Source organism: Zootoca vivipara, chromosome 3, assembly GCF_965207765.1.
Source record: "Zootoca vivipara chromosome 3, rZooViv2.hap1.1, whole genome shotgun sequence".
NCBI classification, from domain to species: Eukaryota; Metazoa; Chordata; class Lepidosauria; order Squamata; family Lacertidae; genus Zootoca; species Zootoca vivipara.
In genome coordinates this window covers 108318575-108335225 of record NC_142586.1, presented here as the reverse complement: position 1 = coordinate 108335225, position 16651 = coordinate 108318575, and the positions used below count along the sequence as shown (strand labels likewise).

The 16651-nt window shown below is 46.9% G+C and overlaps 1 protein-coding gene across 5 annotated transcripts in view; it reads right to left on the bottom strand.

Moving 5' to 3' along the window:
• Positions 1-16651, bottom strand: part of SPTBN1 (spectrin beta, non-erythrocytic 1) — a 209266-nt gene that overhangs the window by 67121 nt on the left and 125494 nt on the right. For all 5 annotated transcript variants that reach the window (XM_035110961.3, XM_035110965.3, XM_088667420.1 and 2 more), the window contains 4 exons: positions 8335-8508; positions 4181-4272; positions 1774-1854; positions 434-549 (listed from right to left, as the gene is read on the bottom strand). In XM_035110961.3, coding sequence (XP_034966852.2) covers positions 434-549; positions 1774-1854; positions 4181-4272; positions 8335-8508 — 463 coding nt within the window. The remainder of the gene's footprint in view (positions 1-433; positions 550-1773; positions 1855-4180; positions 4273-8334; positions 8509-16651) is intronic.

Genomic DNA, 16651 nt, shown 5'->3' with positions numbered 1-16651 from the left:
TTCGCGCCATTGGCTCCAGCTGATGGGAAGCAGGGAAACATGGAGGGATTTCACAGCACAAACTAAGTTCTTGCAGGCATTACTGGGGGTGGAGAGGAGATAAACCCGTCTGCTGATGCTTTTTTCCTTCTTCTTCACTGTGTTTAGCATAACATCCTACTTCTGGCCTATGTCTGGAGTTGAGGGTTTGAAACAAAGTCCAGATTTATTCCCCGAGTGAAAATATATACAGAATCATTCACCCAGCCTGGAAGTTACTCACGATGGATGGTGTGATTTGCCTATGAAGGCAGAGGTGGAGAGATTTTTAAGCCCGGGGGCCGCATTCCTTTCTGAGCAACCTTCTGAGAGGCTCCGGGAGGAAGGGGGGGGCAGAATGAGGGCAGGGGAAAATACGGAACACACTGCTGCACCAGTGGCAGGCCGTTCTTACCTTCCGGGTCCAGGAGTTTAGTAAGGCCAAGGTGCTGCTCTGCCAGGTTAAAAGCGTTCTGCAGGTTGTAGTGGGCATTTGATTTCTTCAGCTTATCAAAATCAATTAGGTCGGGCCTAAGCAAGGAACAGGAGAATGCAAATCACTTTGGGCCATTTCCCATAAAGTGAATGAATTGCGTCAGAAACACGAACAACAGAAGCAGAAAGACCAGGAGTCAAGTCTCCTAGAACATGATGTGCGGTCAGTAGCGGGAGGCAGTGCTTCTATCGGTGGTGTTGCTGCAGTTCTGCCACACGCGACTGTGCACAGTTGCCAACTTTTTCAGACTCATTTGTGCTGCATGGTCCTTGGGGATGTGAAGTGCTGCCCCAAACAGGGTTGAGGAGCTCCTGATGTGGGGAACCGGGAGGGGAGGGGGGAGATGGAGACATGGAAAAGAATGGCAGGCGAGAGACGGAGACATGAACATGTGCAGCAGGGGTAGAGGCAAGAGAGGAGGAGAGAGCATGCACCAGGAGTAGGTGTGGGCAGACGACAACGAGGGGCAGAGATTCTCCTTAGCTGGAAGGGGAAAGGTTGTGTATACAAGAAAAGGCTCCCCCCACCCAAGCCAATGATTGGCTGCCGATTTCTAGTTTCACCCGGACTGCATCATCATTATTACCAGATAAAGGACAGGATTTCAAGAGGGTGTGTATGAGGGATGGTGAGGAACCTTGCAGAGAGCAGGGCGGGTTCTTCCTCGTTTCCCGGGCAACTGCTTTCCCACTGCTGAAGAGGCAATCCACTCTTCAATCATAAGAGCGGCTTGTGTTTTCGGCAGAGGAAACAGCTAAGGCATGCAACAACCAATGAAGCCGCGAATGTGAGCACCATTCTCTCCTAGCAGGGCTCACATAACTTTCATAAATACCAATGCAGTGTTACAAGGTCAGTTCCAGAGCAAGGCGAGCAAAATTCAGATCTCTGCCTTAAGGAGCTTACACTGCAATTTTAGATAGGACAGCAGAAAGAGAGAGAGAGAGAAGGAAGGGTAAAAAAGGGATAAACCTGAGCCAATGCAGGATATACTTAGAAAGCAACCCAATGAATGCTTCGCTGGGAGTAAGCCCCACTGAACGCAGTAGGATTTGCCTCCACGTCTACATGCATAGGATTGGTCCATTGCGGCAACAAAGGGAGTAGAAGCAAAGTCTTTTGCAGAGAGAAAAAGAGGTGATGTGAGGCAGCTGTTCTGGAAGAGGGGACCCAGGACTGCAGCTACGCCATGAGTTGTGATTCTGCATCTGCTGGCCGAGAGCTTAAAAACTTCATCAATGTCTCCGACAAGTGCCCACCTGTGTTTATGGATTAGCGCGTTGAAAGCCATGCCGTCCCTCCAGCTGGTGGTGAAGTTGTGAATGTTGACGTTGGGATAGCTGGCACAACAAAAGAACCAAAGATGGAGGGGGGGGGGAGAAACAAAACAAAGAAAACTCCATCAGTATAGGATTAAGGCCCAGAGACATGAATTAATGAGAGGCGTCGAGTTGCCGGAAAAAAGTTTGCGCTGAAGCAGCCTTCGGGTTACCATTTTTAAGTGGAACTGCAGAAGGCAAAACAGGAAACGCCCTCCCAGAGAACTTACTGGCAATTCCTCTTTTTTAAAAAAAAGATGCGGAGGTTTCAGATATGGAATAGATAATGGACTTACTGATGCCTGGGAGAACAGGACTATTACTAAATGGGAGATCCTCTGAGACCTCAATTGGATAGCAAGAGGGGAACGCCTTGCCTATTATTCCGCTGCCCAGTCATTTGATCCTTGGGAAAGATACAGGAGCACAGGAGGGGAGGGGAGCTGGCCTCATCCAGCACAGCTTTATGTTCCTATCCTAGTCTGCGGTCTCAGTTTATACAGACGGAATTGTTTTTAAATGTTCGTGTTGTTTTTATATGCAGAATTGCTTTTACACTGGTTTTTATTGTTGTAGCGGTTTTGTTTGTTTTATAATTGTACGCTTTATTGTAACGACCCACCCTAGGACCTTGTGGTGAATAATGCGTAAGAGATCAAATAAAATAAATACATTTTTTTTTTAAAAAAAAAGACCAGGACATTTTCTGTGACCTTTTGGAATCTGCTTCTCCTAAAAATCAGGCAGGTAGCTATCTAATGTTTTCCGCAACCTTTTTTTGCTGCCCATGGCAGCCACCTTGTGCTGGCACCCACAGGGTTTTTAAAAAAATCAAGATAGGAGCACCTCATTTTAATCCCTGAAAAACCACCTCCCGGGTGCTAAGATCGAAGGTGGATGCCCTCTTGGTTGTTACACCACCTTCAGACGCTCAGCGGGTGAAGGACTGGGGGGGCATTCTCTGTGATGGCCCCTAAGTTGTGGAACTTCCTTGCCGAAGCCTGCCCTGAAACCTTAGGGTGAAGGGTGGATATTAAATTATAATAATTAGAATTTTCTTTACCAAAAATAAATAAATCCCTGCAGGTACTTCCAAAATTGACATTGGGGGCCTGCTTAACACTCACCTGTCTACCCAGGGGACCCCTGTGGCTATAATTATGTCTTATGAATCTGACCTACTGGATTTGTAATGCATTTTGCACGCGTTTAACAAATGTAATTTTTGCTGTTGAGTTTTATGCGGTTCACCGCCGCGGCGTTTCATCTCCTTCGTGCTGGAGGGGTAGGCATCTTTGCAAACAAATTATAATTAAAAAGCACGGGGTTGCCGCAGGTGGCAGGTGAGAGGCGGGGAAGGCGTCTGTCAAGGAAATGGAGCCCTTTCGGCGACTGAATGGCAGGCTAGGATAACAAGCAGGGGGTGGGAACCAGGCCTCAAAACCTGCGGCAAGACTTGGGCAGCCCAGCAGGTTGACTGATCCATGCCAAAACTAGGAAGCAAGGAGATGGAGAGATGGTTCTCGAACGGGGATGGAGAACCCTTTGCAGCCCAAAGGCCACATTTACATCTGGACAAATTTCTGAGCGGGACGTGTGACAGAGGATAACAAATGTTAAGACTTCAGCTCCCTTCAACAAGCTAGGCAGTACCTGCTAGCATTACTTATGTGGGGATAATTTGGAAGCCTACACTTGGCATTATTAAGGGCAAATTGGGGTGCACCCCACCCAGGAGGTCTGGGCTTCGGTGTCAAGGTTTGAAAATGGAACTGGATCCATCAAGTTATATTCTCCACCACAGAGGACTGTGGGAAGCTGCCTTAAACTGGGCCCAGTCTATGAATCAGTTGATAACGCATGTCAGAGATTCAGACAGGGTCCACCAATCCCCACTTGGAGATGCCAGGGATTGAACCTGGGGTGTTTTGCATGCAAAGCATGTGGTCTGCTACAGAGCTACAGCCCCAAAGGCTTCTGGGAAGACAGCCGTTTTAAACGCACCACTTCTGTAAAGCATGCAGCCCCTAAGTTCCGTATCTTAGTGCTGTAAGTGTTGTTCTGAGCCACTGTATTCACAAAAACATCCTCTGTTGGCTCATATCGTCTGCAGGGCAGCACAAGTTACGACACTGCCCTGGAGAAGAAAGTCTTGCTCCCTGCTCTACACAAGGATTGGCCTTAAGGGAAGCTGTTCATTAACTTGGGATACTGCACTTGCTTCGGACTACAACTCCCATCAACCCCTGCCAGCTGATGGGAGTTGTAGTCTTAAATGCTCAGAGAGCACAAGACTTGGGAGAGGCTCTGCCAGCATTGTCTAGAGGACCACTGGGTTAAGACTCACCCGGCTGTCTTCATCTGGCACCATAGTAGCAGTGCATCTTTCGCAGACTTCTTCTCTTTGTTGTCTTCTGTTTCAACACTGATGTCTTGGATCTGCAATGCAACACATAGAATCATAGAATCATAGAGTTGGAAGAGACCACAAGGGCCATCCAGTCCAACACTATCAAAGCATTCTTGACATATGCCTGTCAAGCCTCTGCTTAAAGACCTCCAAAGAAGGAGACTCCACCACACTCCTTGGTAGCAAATTTCATTGCCGAACAGCTCTTACTGTCAGGGAGTTCTTCCTAATGTTTAGGTGGAATCTTCTTTCTTGTAATTTAAATCCATTGCTCCGTGTCCGCTTCTCTGGAGGAGCAGAAAACAATCTTTCTCCCTCCTCTATATGGCATCCTTTATTATATTTGAACATGGCTATCATATCACCCCTTAACCTTCTCTTCTCCAGGCTAAACATACCCAGCTCCCTAAGCCATTCCTCAGAAGGCATCGTTTCCAGGCCTTTGACCATTTTGGTTGCCCTCTTCTGGACATGTTCCAGCTTGTCAGTATCCTTCTTGAACTGTGGTGCCCAGAACTGGACACAGTACTCCAGGTGAGGTCTGACCAGAGCGGAATACAGTGGTACTATTACTTCCCTTGATCTAGATGCTATACTCCTATTGATGCAGCCCATGGGTCAGCAAGCCAATTCTCACCCCCCCCCAGTCCATTTATTTCAGGCGGCCTTCAAACTTTCTGAGAGAACACTGTTGCCGAAACAACCACAGAGTAGGAGACTATAAGAACCAGCATGTGGACATGCATGCACACCAGGGTGGTCAGTAAGACTTGATTTAAATCTCTCTCTTTTTTTACAGAAAGACTCGTTCTTGCTGATATAATCTTAACATTTACAACCAGATAAAGGTTTCATTTTTGGAATAAACAATTTTTAGAGTACAGTGGTACCTCGACTTACGAACGACTCAACAACCAAATTTTTCGACTTGCGAATGCGGGTAATGTCCGCACGCTTACGAATGTCTAGACATCCGGAAAAAAAATCACGGCGGTTTTAGATAGGTATTTTTCGACTTACGGATTTTTAGATAGGGTTGCTTCGACTTACGAATTTTTCCGTTTCCAATGCATTCCTATGGGAAATCGCGTTCCCCATGGCGTTTTTCGACTTACGAATTTTTCGACTTACGAAGGTGCCTTCGGAACGGATTAAATTCGTAAGTCGAGGCACCACTGTAGTTTTTACAGTTATATCCAAAATTACTGATTTGGTTATACTATTAGAAATACATAGAAAGATAATTATGAAATTATTGTGAGGTTTAATAAGTTAGCTGTTTATATTTGGACAACTTTTCTGCTATAGTTTATTGGAAGGAGAAAATAATCATTTCCATAATAACAATGTAAACAATTTATTAACTAAAACAATAGCATTATAGCATATGTATCCATGTTTGTTAACTGATGTGGTTAAACAATTTTTTTTAAAAAAAAAACACCTTATACTCAGTTTTAGCATACATGAAAAACTTAAAACAAATCCTTATTTCCTGATGAATAGCCTTTGTACTATAATGTAACTCAAATAGAAAACTATATTTAAAAAGATTTTTAAAATCTGATTTAAATAAAAAAATCTGATTTAAATAAAAAATCTGATTTTAAAAAAATTATTTAAAAAAAATCATTGATTTTTATCCACCCTGATGCGTGTGTGTGCACGCACACACAGAGAGAGAGACAGGTTGGAGAAATGTGCTAAGAGGAAGGCACACTTGGCAAATCCTACTCGGCTACGAGGGATTGCCAAAGAAGAAGACAGCAAGCGTTCACCGAATTCCAAAACAATCAGAAGGTTTCCTCCCCTGTATACGTACAGAATAATATCGTGAACAGAGCTGGCTACTTCCACTTTTAAAGGAGCATGCTTCACAAAGCATGAGAACGACCCAGCCCAGATAAAGTACACAAGCCCCGCAGATTTCAAATTGCGGAACTTTGGTTTGTGCCTATAAACTCCAGCAGGTTCAGCTCCCTCGTAAATCTTTGTGAATTGTAGCCTTGGCTCCGTAGGAAATCGCGGCCCTGATCTGCATAATTACGCAACGAAGTGCCGAGAAGGAATGCCCCGTGGGAAGAGGTTGCAGGAAATTCTCCTTGAAGGGGAAGAGGGAGAAATAAATTGGATTCCCCAAAGTGGCTTGCTTTGGTGGGATGGGCCCGCTATGCTAGTTTCCTGGCAGGTGGGTCACCGTTCCTTACCTTTCCTTACCGGGAGGGATATAGAGGCTGGTGCCCCAAAAACAGGCCAGCTGGAGCAGCCCACCTGCCAGAACACTAGCATGGCTATTTCATCCCACCCAGAGAGCCACTTCTGCTCCTGCCCAAAGGCTGAACATTATAAGGAGTGGTGGTGAACCAGCAGAGGCGCCCTCCTAACAGTAGCGGAGCTTCATGCTCCGGCACCGGGGGTGGAGAGCAGGCGGGGGCATAGCTGCCAAGTCTCCCATTTTTCGCGGGAAACCCCTGGATTTTAATCTGTTTCCCGCTGTTATCCCGAATAGAAAAAAATCCCGGAAACCCCCTGGATTTCCTACCTGCCAGGGAGGCTCCATTTTGGGTGCCGCTCTGCCCATGCCTGGGCATCGGAAATCGGGCAGAGCGGCACTGGAAGTTGCTTCTACGCATGTCTGGACATGCGTAGAAGCGACCTCCGGTGCCGCTCTGCCCATGTCTGGGCACCAGAAGTTGCTTCTACGCATGTCCAGACATGCCACGGTGCCACGCCGCTGCTGATCCCGCATTTTTCAGCGGGAGACTTGGCAGTTATGGGCAGGGGCGAGCGTGCTTTCTGGGGGCATGGTGTGCCGCCTGCATGGGCATGGCGCACGTTCTGAGGGTGTGGCATGCGTTCTGGGGGCAGGGACAGCCGTGATGGACAGCTCCCATCGCCCTCCTCTTCCTACGCCCCTGCCTCCTGGCACTCACCAGAGTGGGCAAAGCAATGCACTCAGGAGCTCAGGGGAGCTGCAGTTTGGCACAGACACCTGTGGCGCTGCCACTGCCAACTCAGACCTCCCCATACCTGGCTGGCACTTCTCCCTGCTCTATCGTGGTGGCGGCAGCAGCAGCAGGGCTGATGCCCCTCTGCCCCCCACCCCAAAATATGCTGCTGTGGCACAAATGCTGAACGTTTATCACAGGGCTACACCTTTGTCTTTTTCCTTAATTAATTACAGGTGTTTGTGTGGGGTGTTGGTCTTACTGGAAATTCATTATTATTTCAGATTATTTATGCATCCCCCTTTGCACAAGCCACAGGGCAACAGTGGTTCCCCAAGTCAGATGGTACCAAACTCAGGGTGGGTGGGAGGATTACTGGGAGGGGGCATTAAGAAGCAAGCCTCGGTCGTTGGGAGATGTAAATGGTTACCAGACTTTGATAAGCTTGTATCACTGCAACAAGCTCCTCGGTTCTGTTGAATTAATTAAACTAAATAGCTTCAACTGGATTTTGAATAAATGCGCCGTTTGGAATTTTATTACCTCCCTTTGTGGGTCATGCAAACTGCTATCCTGAATCATGCTTTTTATAGGGTAGGGAGCACTGGGGATGAGTTTATGGAAGCAAGGGGGCAGCAGTCCCCCAAAGTTTGGGAAGCACTGGTTTTCAACCAGGCAAAATTCAGTAAAACCCCTAAAATAAAACAGTCCTTTAAAAATGCATAAGAAATCAAAGGAAAATAACTACTGATAGAAGCCGCAGCAGCATAGGAAAGCTTCCCCCTTCACTCTCCGCTATCAGAATGGGAATTTCCCTCGCTCTCAGTGCGGCTAGGAGTATTTTAGGTAGAAAGTTCCTATCGTTGCCAGTGGGAGCTTTCTCGCCTTGGCTCCCAAGTGTGCAAAGGTGTGTGGGGTGATTTTAATTTCGTTCCACAGCTTAGGAATGAAGAAATATCCCTCCCCTTCCTATTCAAAGTATGAACCGGCCCCAGCCTGTATAACGAATTATAAATAACAAAATACACGGTGCATTCAGGGCAGCCCTAAAGTGATTCCGCTAAGGCTGATGGTCTGGGAAGCCGGGAAAGATGAGTGGGACTTGCAGGGAAAAGCAAGGGCCGAAGGTGATCTCAGATTTACCTGGAACCTCAATATGATAGTCCAAATAAGGCCGAGGGTTAGTCTGTGGTTCCCGTCCACGATATCGTGGGACCCCATGTTTTCGAGGTGCACTCGCTGCTCTTTCAGGAACTGGAGGGCTTTGTCGACGTTCTCCAAGCAGTGAATGCGCATCCTCCCCTTTGTTGGCTTGGGCTGCAAGAAGAACATTTGGAAGAAAAAGAAAGCAGGGAAATGACACGTCAGTGCAAAGGTGGTCAAGGGTGCATGAATCCAAGCAGCCAACTCATTTTCAGTTCTGCATGCGGACAAGGATGCCTGTGGTCAGACACCCCCTCCCTCCATTGAAGTGCATGGGAAGCCTTTGATGGTTAATGTCTGATCCCGCAAGGAACAGATGCATGGTGGCAATGATGCCAATCAGTTTCAATGGGTCTGAATAATGCAGCCCGCTGTATCCTGCTTCCGATGAGTTTGCTGTAATATGAGTGACTGCGAAGCAAAGGCAGCCAAAGCTAACAAGGGTGATTCTCTTCCAGCATAATAATAAATAAAACCTTCGTTCTTTCGGAGCTCTTCGCCCACCACTAGGAACTGTCTCCACTCATAGTCCCCGCATGAATGGAGGGATAATTTTGGATAAGTTATCCAAAATACCTTGGGAAGTTACCAAAGGAATACTCATTCAGAGACTCCTTGGGCTTTATCATCGAGCTGGAGAATAAATACTTGTCTTTGTAGCAGGGAGATTTTGCTTGGCGCAGAGAGAACTGGTGAGAAACAGCTTGGCTGACTGATTTCTATTTTATTTTTCTGGTCAAAAGGCTAAGGAGTAAATCCGACACAAATCTGGACTGGAGTCCCTAAGGCGGTTGGATGGCGCCTTGAACGCCTTCTCCTGGCAACTTCTGCAGCCAAGCTGGTGCCAAATGTATTGCTTTCCTTTCCTTTTGGACCCCATCAGCGAGGCTGAGAGGGTGGGGGTCTTGTCAACTGGGTAGCCCAGGACCTCCATACCCACTGCCCAAGCTTGCACCCCAGGGAGATCACTTCAGTGCTGCTAACACAGTCGTTTAACTTCACCCCTACAGGCGCACTCCATTGTTTCTTGAGGCAGATGGATGCCGACAATGACAACAACTAAAGAGAGGACAGCAGGACCCGTGAAGAAGGTACAAGAGATCTGAACTCAGGGGAAAGAGAAGCTACGCAGTAGAACTTTACCACCCACTACACAAGAGGACTTTACCACCCGCCTTGAACTTTGGATTGCTCTCTTTAGTTCTCACAAGGGCTGGGCGATAACTGGTTTTCAACTTCGCAATATATCACCAGCTAAACACCGCGATATACCAACATATCACAATGCTTGAAATAAGGATGGAGCTACGCAGGCTTCACGGTTTTCCCCGCATTGTGATTTTTGCCGGCACCCGGTCTTGCGATTCGCTTCCTCCTGCAGGAGGCAAGGGAGAGCTGAGTTGGCAGAGTTAAGGTGGGTGCAACAATCAAGAGAAGCACTGGTTTTTCCCACATTGTGATTTTTGCATCACACACACGTCACGATTCGCAATGTATTTCCAGGTCGAAAATTATGAAACCAATATCCTAATTCAAACCGGTTTTGGATGATATATCGATATTTCGCCCAGCCCTAGTTCTCGCTACACAAACATTACTGCAAAAAAAAGCTCACACTTTGCAGCCGGAATAATTGGTAAAGCGAACCAAAAACACGTGCAGGTTTTCACCAGGTATCAAGTTGGATACAGTATTTGACGATGCAACCTTTAAGGCCAGCCCTTGTCAACAAACACCTTCCAGTATGCAGAGAGCTAGAACCGAATGGGGGCCTGGTGGTCCCTCTTAAAGACTTCCGGTTCCGCAAAATTTGCAGCATCCCCTCTTCACGGGTGCACACATACCTGGACAAAGACTTTGTTCCCTGGCTTGCCTGAAGTTGGGTTTTAAAATACAGCGTGTACACGGTGCTAGTTAAATTCATCTGGAACACCCCCTATTCTTGTGTCCCTGTACTCGCATTCCTTGCAGTGGTGGGAAAGTGCTAAACAAGCAAATAAAGCTCTGCCTGCGCACAGTAATGAGAACTGGGAAGGTTCCAGGAAATGCTGGCTGCCAACATGCAAACCTCTTTTTAAAAAGGCCTGGTCAGAATCACAGCCATGGCTGATTGAGTAGGCTCTGTGAGAAGCGAACTTCACAACTTCTTTTGGGATCCTATATAGATATATATATCTGAGCAAGATGGATGTTAGGAAGAAGAAATTCATTCCAGCTCGCTCCCACGAAGGAAGAAGAAAAGGAGGCACATAATCCAGCAGGGTAGTGAGAGCGAAACGGTGGAGACAAGCTGCAAATTGGGCAGAAACCACATTTAAAAAGCATCTGTCAAGTTGCAGCATTAAAGGGCTCTGTGTGCAGCTCCAAAAAAAGAATAAAGGGAAATGGGGAGGGGGGGGTGAGTCAGCGAACTAACTGCCTCCGGAACAATTGCAATTTACTACATTGCAGTTAATTGGAATTCGTGGGATTGCTTTGTGAGGAACAGCAGAGCTACAATGCTTCCCAGAATTCATCTAGTATAATGAGTCAGGATTCTCCATAATGATATATTAGCAACATGGGCCCCTCCTCCTCCTCCTGATACAGATCACAGAGGTCAAAGATGAGGAACCTGAGGACCAGGGGCTGAATGTGGCCCCCAGGCCACTCTATCTGGCCCTTGGAGCCCTCCCCAGAGGCCACGCTAATCACTAGCCCTGCTTTGCACCAGGAAGCTTTTGCTAGCTGAAAAACTGTCCCTAAACTCCGATAATGCCTTTTGCCCATCTGGACGGAGGGCAGAGGGGGTGAGCGATTGTGTGTGCAAACAAGCCTAGGGGACAAAGGTAACATTTGCACCTGCTGCTTGGCCTATTTTTGCCTCTAGCCCCACGCACCATTAGCATGTGGCCCTTAGCAGCTTGCCCAGAAGGGAGTGTGGCCCTTGGAGCTCTGGCCCAAGAAATGGCTTTTCTATTCCCACTTCCTTTTCTTGACTTGCCCATCAGTCCAAGCATTCAAGCCTGCCAGAAGACATATCTGGCTTATGAGCTACCAAGATATATTCTGCCTGGGTTCCTGCAATGAACCCCAGGAACGGCATAATAACATTAAAACACATTATTTTCCGGGGTGGGGAAGAGACTCTGGAGTCCGCTGGCAGTCCCCAAATGCCACGACAATCCCACTTATGGCAGGGGCTTCTATGAAGAGCTACATCCCATTGGTGGCAATGTGTCAGGGAATGCATGGCAATAGTGGGCGGAGCAGGTGCCAGCAGTAGGTGGAGCCTGAGCCATAAGTAGGTGGAGCCAAGACCAAAAGTGGGTGGAGACAACTCCCCCTGCCCTCACCGCAACACCCCTTCTTTCCTTTTCTCTTCCGCACCCCCCACCTGGTGGGAGGAGGCAAGACAAGGCTGCTCTTGCAAGATGCCCAAACTGATCACTTGGCAGATGGCTCCTCTACTGCTGCATCGATTTTTGGCCCCCTTCCTCCAGTTCCTCCTCCACCTACAGGGCTCCCATCTGCATATGAAATTGAGCCAAGGGATGCAAGAAAGTAGACCCAAAACTGAAGGGGTTCATTCCCTCCCACCTACAGCGCCACGAGATTGAGGTTTGCGGCATTTTAAAGGCCCTCCTGCACTCAATAGGGTTGTCCTATCTCAGAGTCTGGCTCAAAGCTTCAGGGTTTTATTCTCCTTTTTGGGTTCTCCGGGGGAAGATGTCAGCTAAGGGCAAGGAGCCAGTGCCAAGGCAGAAGGCTTGAGGACATCTGCTATGTGTTATGCCCAGTAAGCACCAGGCTCTGCCCTCCCCACATCCTGACAGGTAAAGATTTGCTACTAGGGCCTCTTGTCTTCCTCCACCAGGTCCCACCTCCAACTCCCAAGCTCTTCCTGCTTTCAGAAGGCCAAGCAATCCCCCAGCCAATGTGGCTTTGGGAGGCTGCCCTCTCGGTCATGACTTTAATGCAACATCTCTTTTGCTTTCCGTTCAGTCGATTTAAGCGACTCACTGAAACAGCTGTGGCAAAAAACAGAAGTTTATACAGCTGTATTATGTATCTCGGGGAAACATGTGGCATAAACATTAATATTTTGCTACGGTCACCCCTTTCTGACCCCTGTGACTCTGATGTAAAAAGTTTCACTTCATCTTGCTGCAACTCACTGAAATTCTTCATTCTGGGTGCATAACGGCAATAATCTCATCTGTTCTGATCTGCGGTGTTTGTTGGGGGGGGGGGGGAGGTTTATTGGTTTGTGGTGGGTTTCCCTCCGGTATTTGTTCTTGCTTTTTATTATAACTTTTGTCTCTTTATCTTGTATTTTGATGAGTTCTGCAGATGAAGGACGGGATGCAAATTAATTAATTTCTGGGATCCTCCAGAAAGAGATATGGGTCTTCAACTCCCCATGACCCCAATCCCAAGGGTGGATCTACTAGGAAACTAATGAAGTTTAAGCTTCAGGGCCCCTAATCCCGGAGGGGCCACAGAAGCAACTTTAGTCCACAAAAAAATGGGTCACCCAACTAAAATTGATTCTTTTCTTGTTTTATATATACAGTGGTCCCTCGACTTAACGAATTACTCAACATCCGATGTTTTCGACTTACGAACGGGACAAATGGCCGCACGCTTACGAATTTTTCTACATCCGAACGGAAACCGTTGGCAGTATTAAATGCTGTTTCCTCGACTTACAAATTTTAAATGTGGTTTCCTCGACATACGAATTTTTCCGAATATTTTTTTCCCTATGGGAAACCGCTTTTCGACTTACGAACTTTTCGACCTACGAATGTGCATTAGGAACGGATTAAGTTCGTAAGTCGAGGAACCACTGTATATTTCAACAACCCCGAAGTTTGAGAGTCAGCAGCACAGATGTTGTGCAGGTATGTCAATCTGTCGTGGAAAAATCCCACTGAAGAAGATGAGAGGGGTTATCTAGACCTCGTTGCTGTTTGTGAAGGAGCCCCCCTAACAGTTCAAGCTTCAGGGCCCCCAAAATGTAGGTCCCCCACTGCCCCAGACCAGTACACCGCTAGCTGCTCATGGGAAGCTCTCTTGCAAAATGCAGTCTGCCAGCAAACGCATGACCCGGGCCAGTTATTTTTCAGCTGGTATGGAAAGTAACTGCTGAGAAAACAAGGTTTAATTATCACTGTCGGAATAGAACCGGTGGTAATTAAGATCTGCAGGTCAGAGAGCTCCTCATCCTGTCGCTGATCAGCTGGTTTGTGGAAAGAGGGAATATTGATTTTGCTCCTCCAGAATTGCATTTGCTACCACTGGTAATAACAGTTTTTCTCTTTTTTTGTTCTCTCTTCTTCTTCTTCTTTTGCCTTATTATGCTTACGCACCAACAAAACACAAAAAACTGTACATTTACGACATTTGTTATAAAGATACAAAATTAACAAAAATTAAATAAACTCATATATATTGACAATAAATCTTAAAGTACATCTAACTTCCTGTCATCTCCATTACCACTGGAATTAACTGTTTTTCAGGAATGTTGCACGCCAGTGGTTTGCTTTTTTAAAAAAAGAAACAGGACTAAAAATGATTAACTTCATAATGTTGCTCAGTGATTAACTGTGCAACCCAGCTGTATATATTTTCCACCCTAAATATAGAGAAACAATATTTTTCAGAGGACCTAGCTTTTGCGACTTCAAAATATTTTCATCAAGTTAATTAGGAGCCCAAATCTTCCGCTCCAACTTTCTGGCAAATAGTGGAGGCTTGTGGAAATGAACTTAGTTAGAATTGAACCCAGAAGGTACTTGGAAGCAAAGTAAGAGGAAATTTCTTCTTTTGTCTATTCGTGCTTCAACCTCTAGAACTGGAGGAAGTAAGAACGATTTCACAATGGACACTATTCATACCTGGAACATCTTTCCTCAAACTGATGTCCTCCAGATACTGTGGACTACAGCTCCCATAATCCCTGACGATTGGCCAAGATGGCTGGGGCTGATGGTGTTTGCAGTCCAAAACATTTGCAGGACATGAGATTGGAGGAAGCAGACATAGAATCACCCTATGCAACAGAAATCAGTCCTGAGTGCTCACTGGAAGGACAGATCGTGAAGCTGAGGCTCCAATACTTTGGCCACCTCATGAGAAGAGAAGACTCCCTGGAAAAGACCCTGATGTTGGGAAAGATTGAGGGCACTAGGAGAAGGGGACGACAGAGGACAAGATGGTTGGACAGTGTTCTCGAAGCTACCAGCATGAGTTTGACCAAACTGCGGGAGGCAGGGCAAGACAGGAGTGCCTGGCGTGCTATGGTCCATGGGGCATAGCTGCCAAGTATCCCGTATCCGTCGGGAAAACCCCTTTTTTCTTACTGTTTCCCGGCGGTCTCCCGTTTGCTGATAAATCCCGGCATTCTCCCTTAAATTCGCTTCTTCCCGGCGGCCATTTTTCTGGTGCCGCTTTGGCCTTCTATGGGCACCAGAAAATGGCGACGCCGGCGCCGGAAGTTGCTTCCGCGCATGACCGGAAGTTGCGTGACGCGACTTCCGCTGGCGCTTCGCCCTTCTATGGGCATCAGAAAATGGCGGTGCCGGCGCCGGAAGTCGCTTTTACGTGTTTCCGGTCATGCGCGGAAGCGACTTCCGGCACTGGCGCCGCCATTTTCTGATGCCCATAGAAGGGTGAAGTGCCACCGGAAGTTGCGTCACGCAACTTCCGGTCATGCGCGCGCTGCCGATCCCGGATCTTTAGGACCCGGACTTGGCAGCTATGCCATGGGGTCACGAAGAGTCAGACATGACTAAACAACCACAATGCAACAGGGGATAGGGTTCCTATACTTTAATAGTTAGGTGGGTAGAGTGAATTTTGGTAAGTACTGACTCTCACTTGCAGTGCTAAGACCCTGCAAGGTACCTGCCAAAATCCCATCTCCGACAACTGGAATTTTCGAACGTTGTTCCATGGAACATACAAGGGTTCGTTGGAAAGTGCTGAGTGTTTCTTCACTAGATCAGTCACAACGGGCAGGTTTCCCTGCAGAGTAATAGGTAGTCACAGCCGAGCACTGGCTAGGTTTCAAGACAATATCTCATTTTCTCTCTCCTCCCCACCCAGCCACAATTCTATATACGTGAATTTGCATCCCAAAATCTTCTGCAATGTGCAGGGCTCCTGTGATGAAACCGTCGATGTAGAAGAGGGTCCCTGAAGGTTTTAAAATACACTGTTGTGTACAGCTAATTAACGCAGCATTGTATCTACAAGCTTGCCCGGTCACCATAGGTGATCAAGAATCCTGTTCAGGCGAGTATACATTAGAATACATTGGAGTATTCCATCCCTCCTCAGTCATCGATGTGTTCTTACGCTGCTTGTGACGAAGGGGGTTTACTTCCTTCACAACCAGCATGAAAACACAGGCTATTAGGCTCTAGTAACTTTCACAGACTTTTTTTTTTTGGCAAACTTTTGTTTGCAAGCTTCTGTTAATACATAAGAGAAACTCTCTGCTCTACAACATCGGATCCCCCTGTCTACATTCAGTGCCAACCCCAGTTACTGTACTAGCTTCTGGGAATGAAGTGTTTATAAAGGGGAACTGGATCTTTGAAGCAATCCTCATGCAGAACAGAACTGACTGCTTTTGAGATATGCTATGACCCAGCGGATACCGTAAGTAGCATGTTAGGCCTTGACTTGGAAGGTTAAGATTCAACTTCTTCCCCTGTTCCCGGGTTAATAACAACCTACTCCACAGGCTTACGGCAAGATACTCCCTGATGTAAATAACAATAAACACATTTCCTCTTCCTTCAGTCTGAGGAAGTGGGGTGGGGAGTTTGGACAGGGAGGAATGCAAACTGGCTTCCTTCGCTCACTGTGTTTATATTTGTTTAAGAATCTCAGTTATGTGCTGGGCACACATAAAGCGAGGCAACTTTAATTCCTTCTAATCTTCCCCCCTCTGTGCAATAAAGGGCAAAATTCGCCAGAGAAGATATGTGCATGTGAGCTGACCTTTCGGGCTTTTGGAAAAAAATAAAGGAATTATTGTTAAAGCACTGAACAGCCAAAAGTGCCGTTTTATATAAACGAGCCTCATGTTGGCGTGTTTGTATTACTGTCGGGAGGGGGGAAATCCTAAAATGTTGTTGCCTTTTCACGCTAGCTGGATTCTTTTCCCACTTTGCAAATAGGAAAATAATCCACTTCTGACTTTTTAATTATCTGGCAGATTGACCTTTAAGGAATAGCCTCTTGACTTATTTCCCCTAGG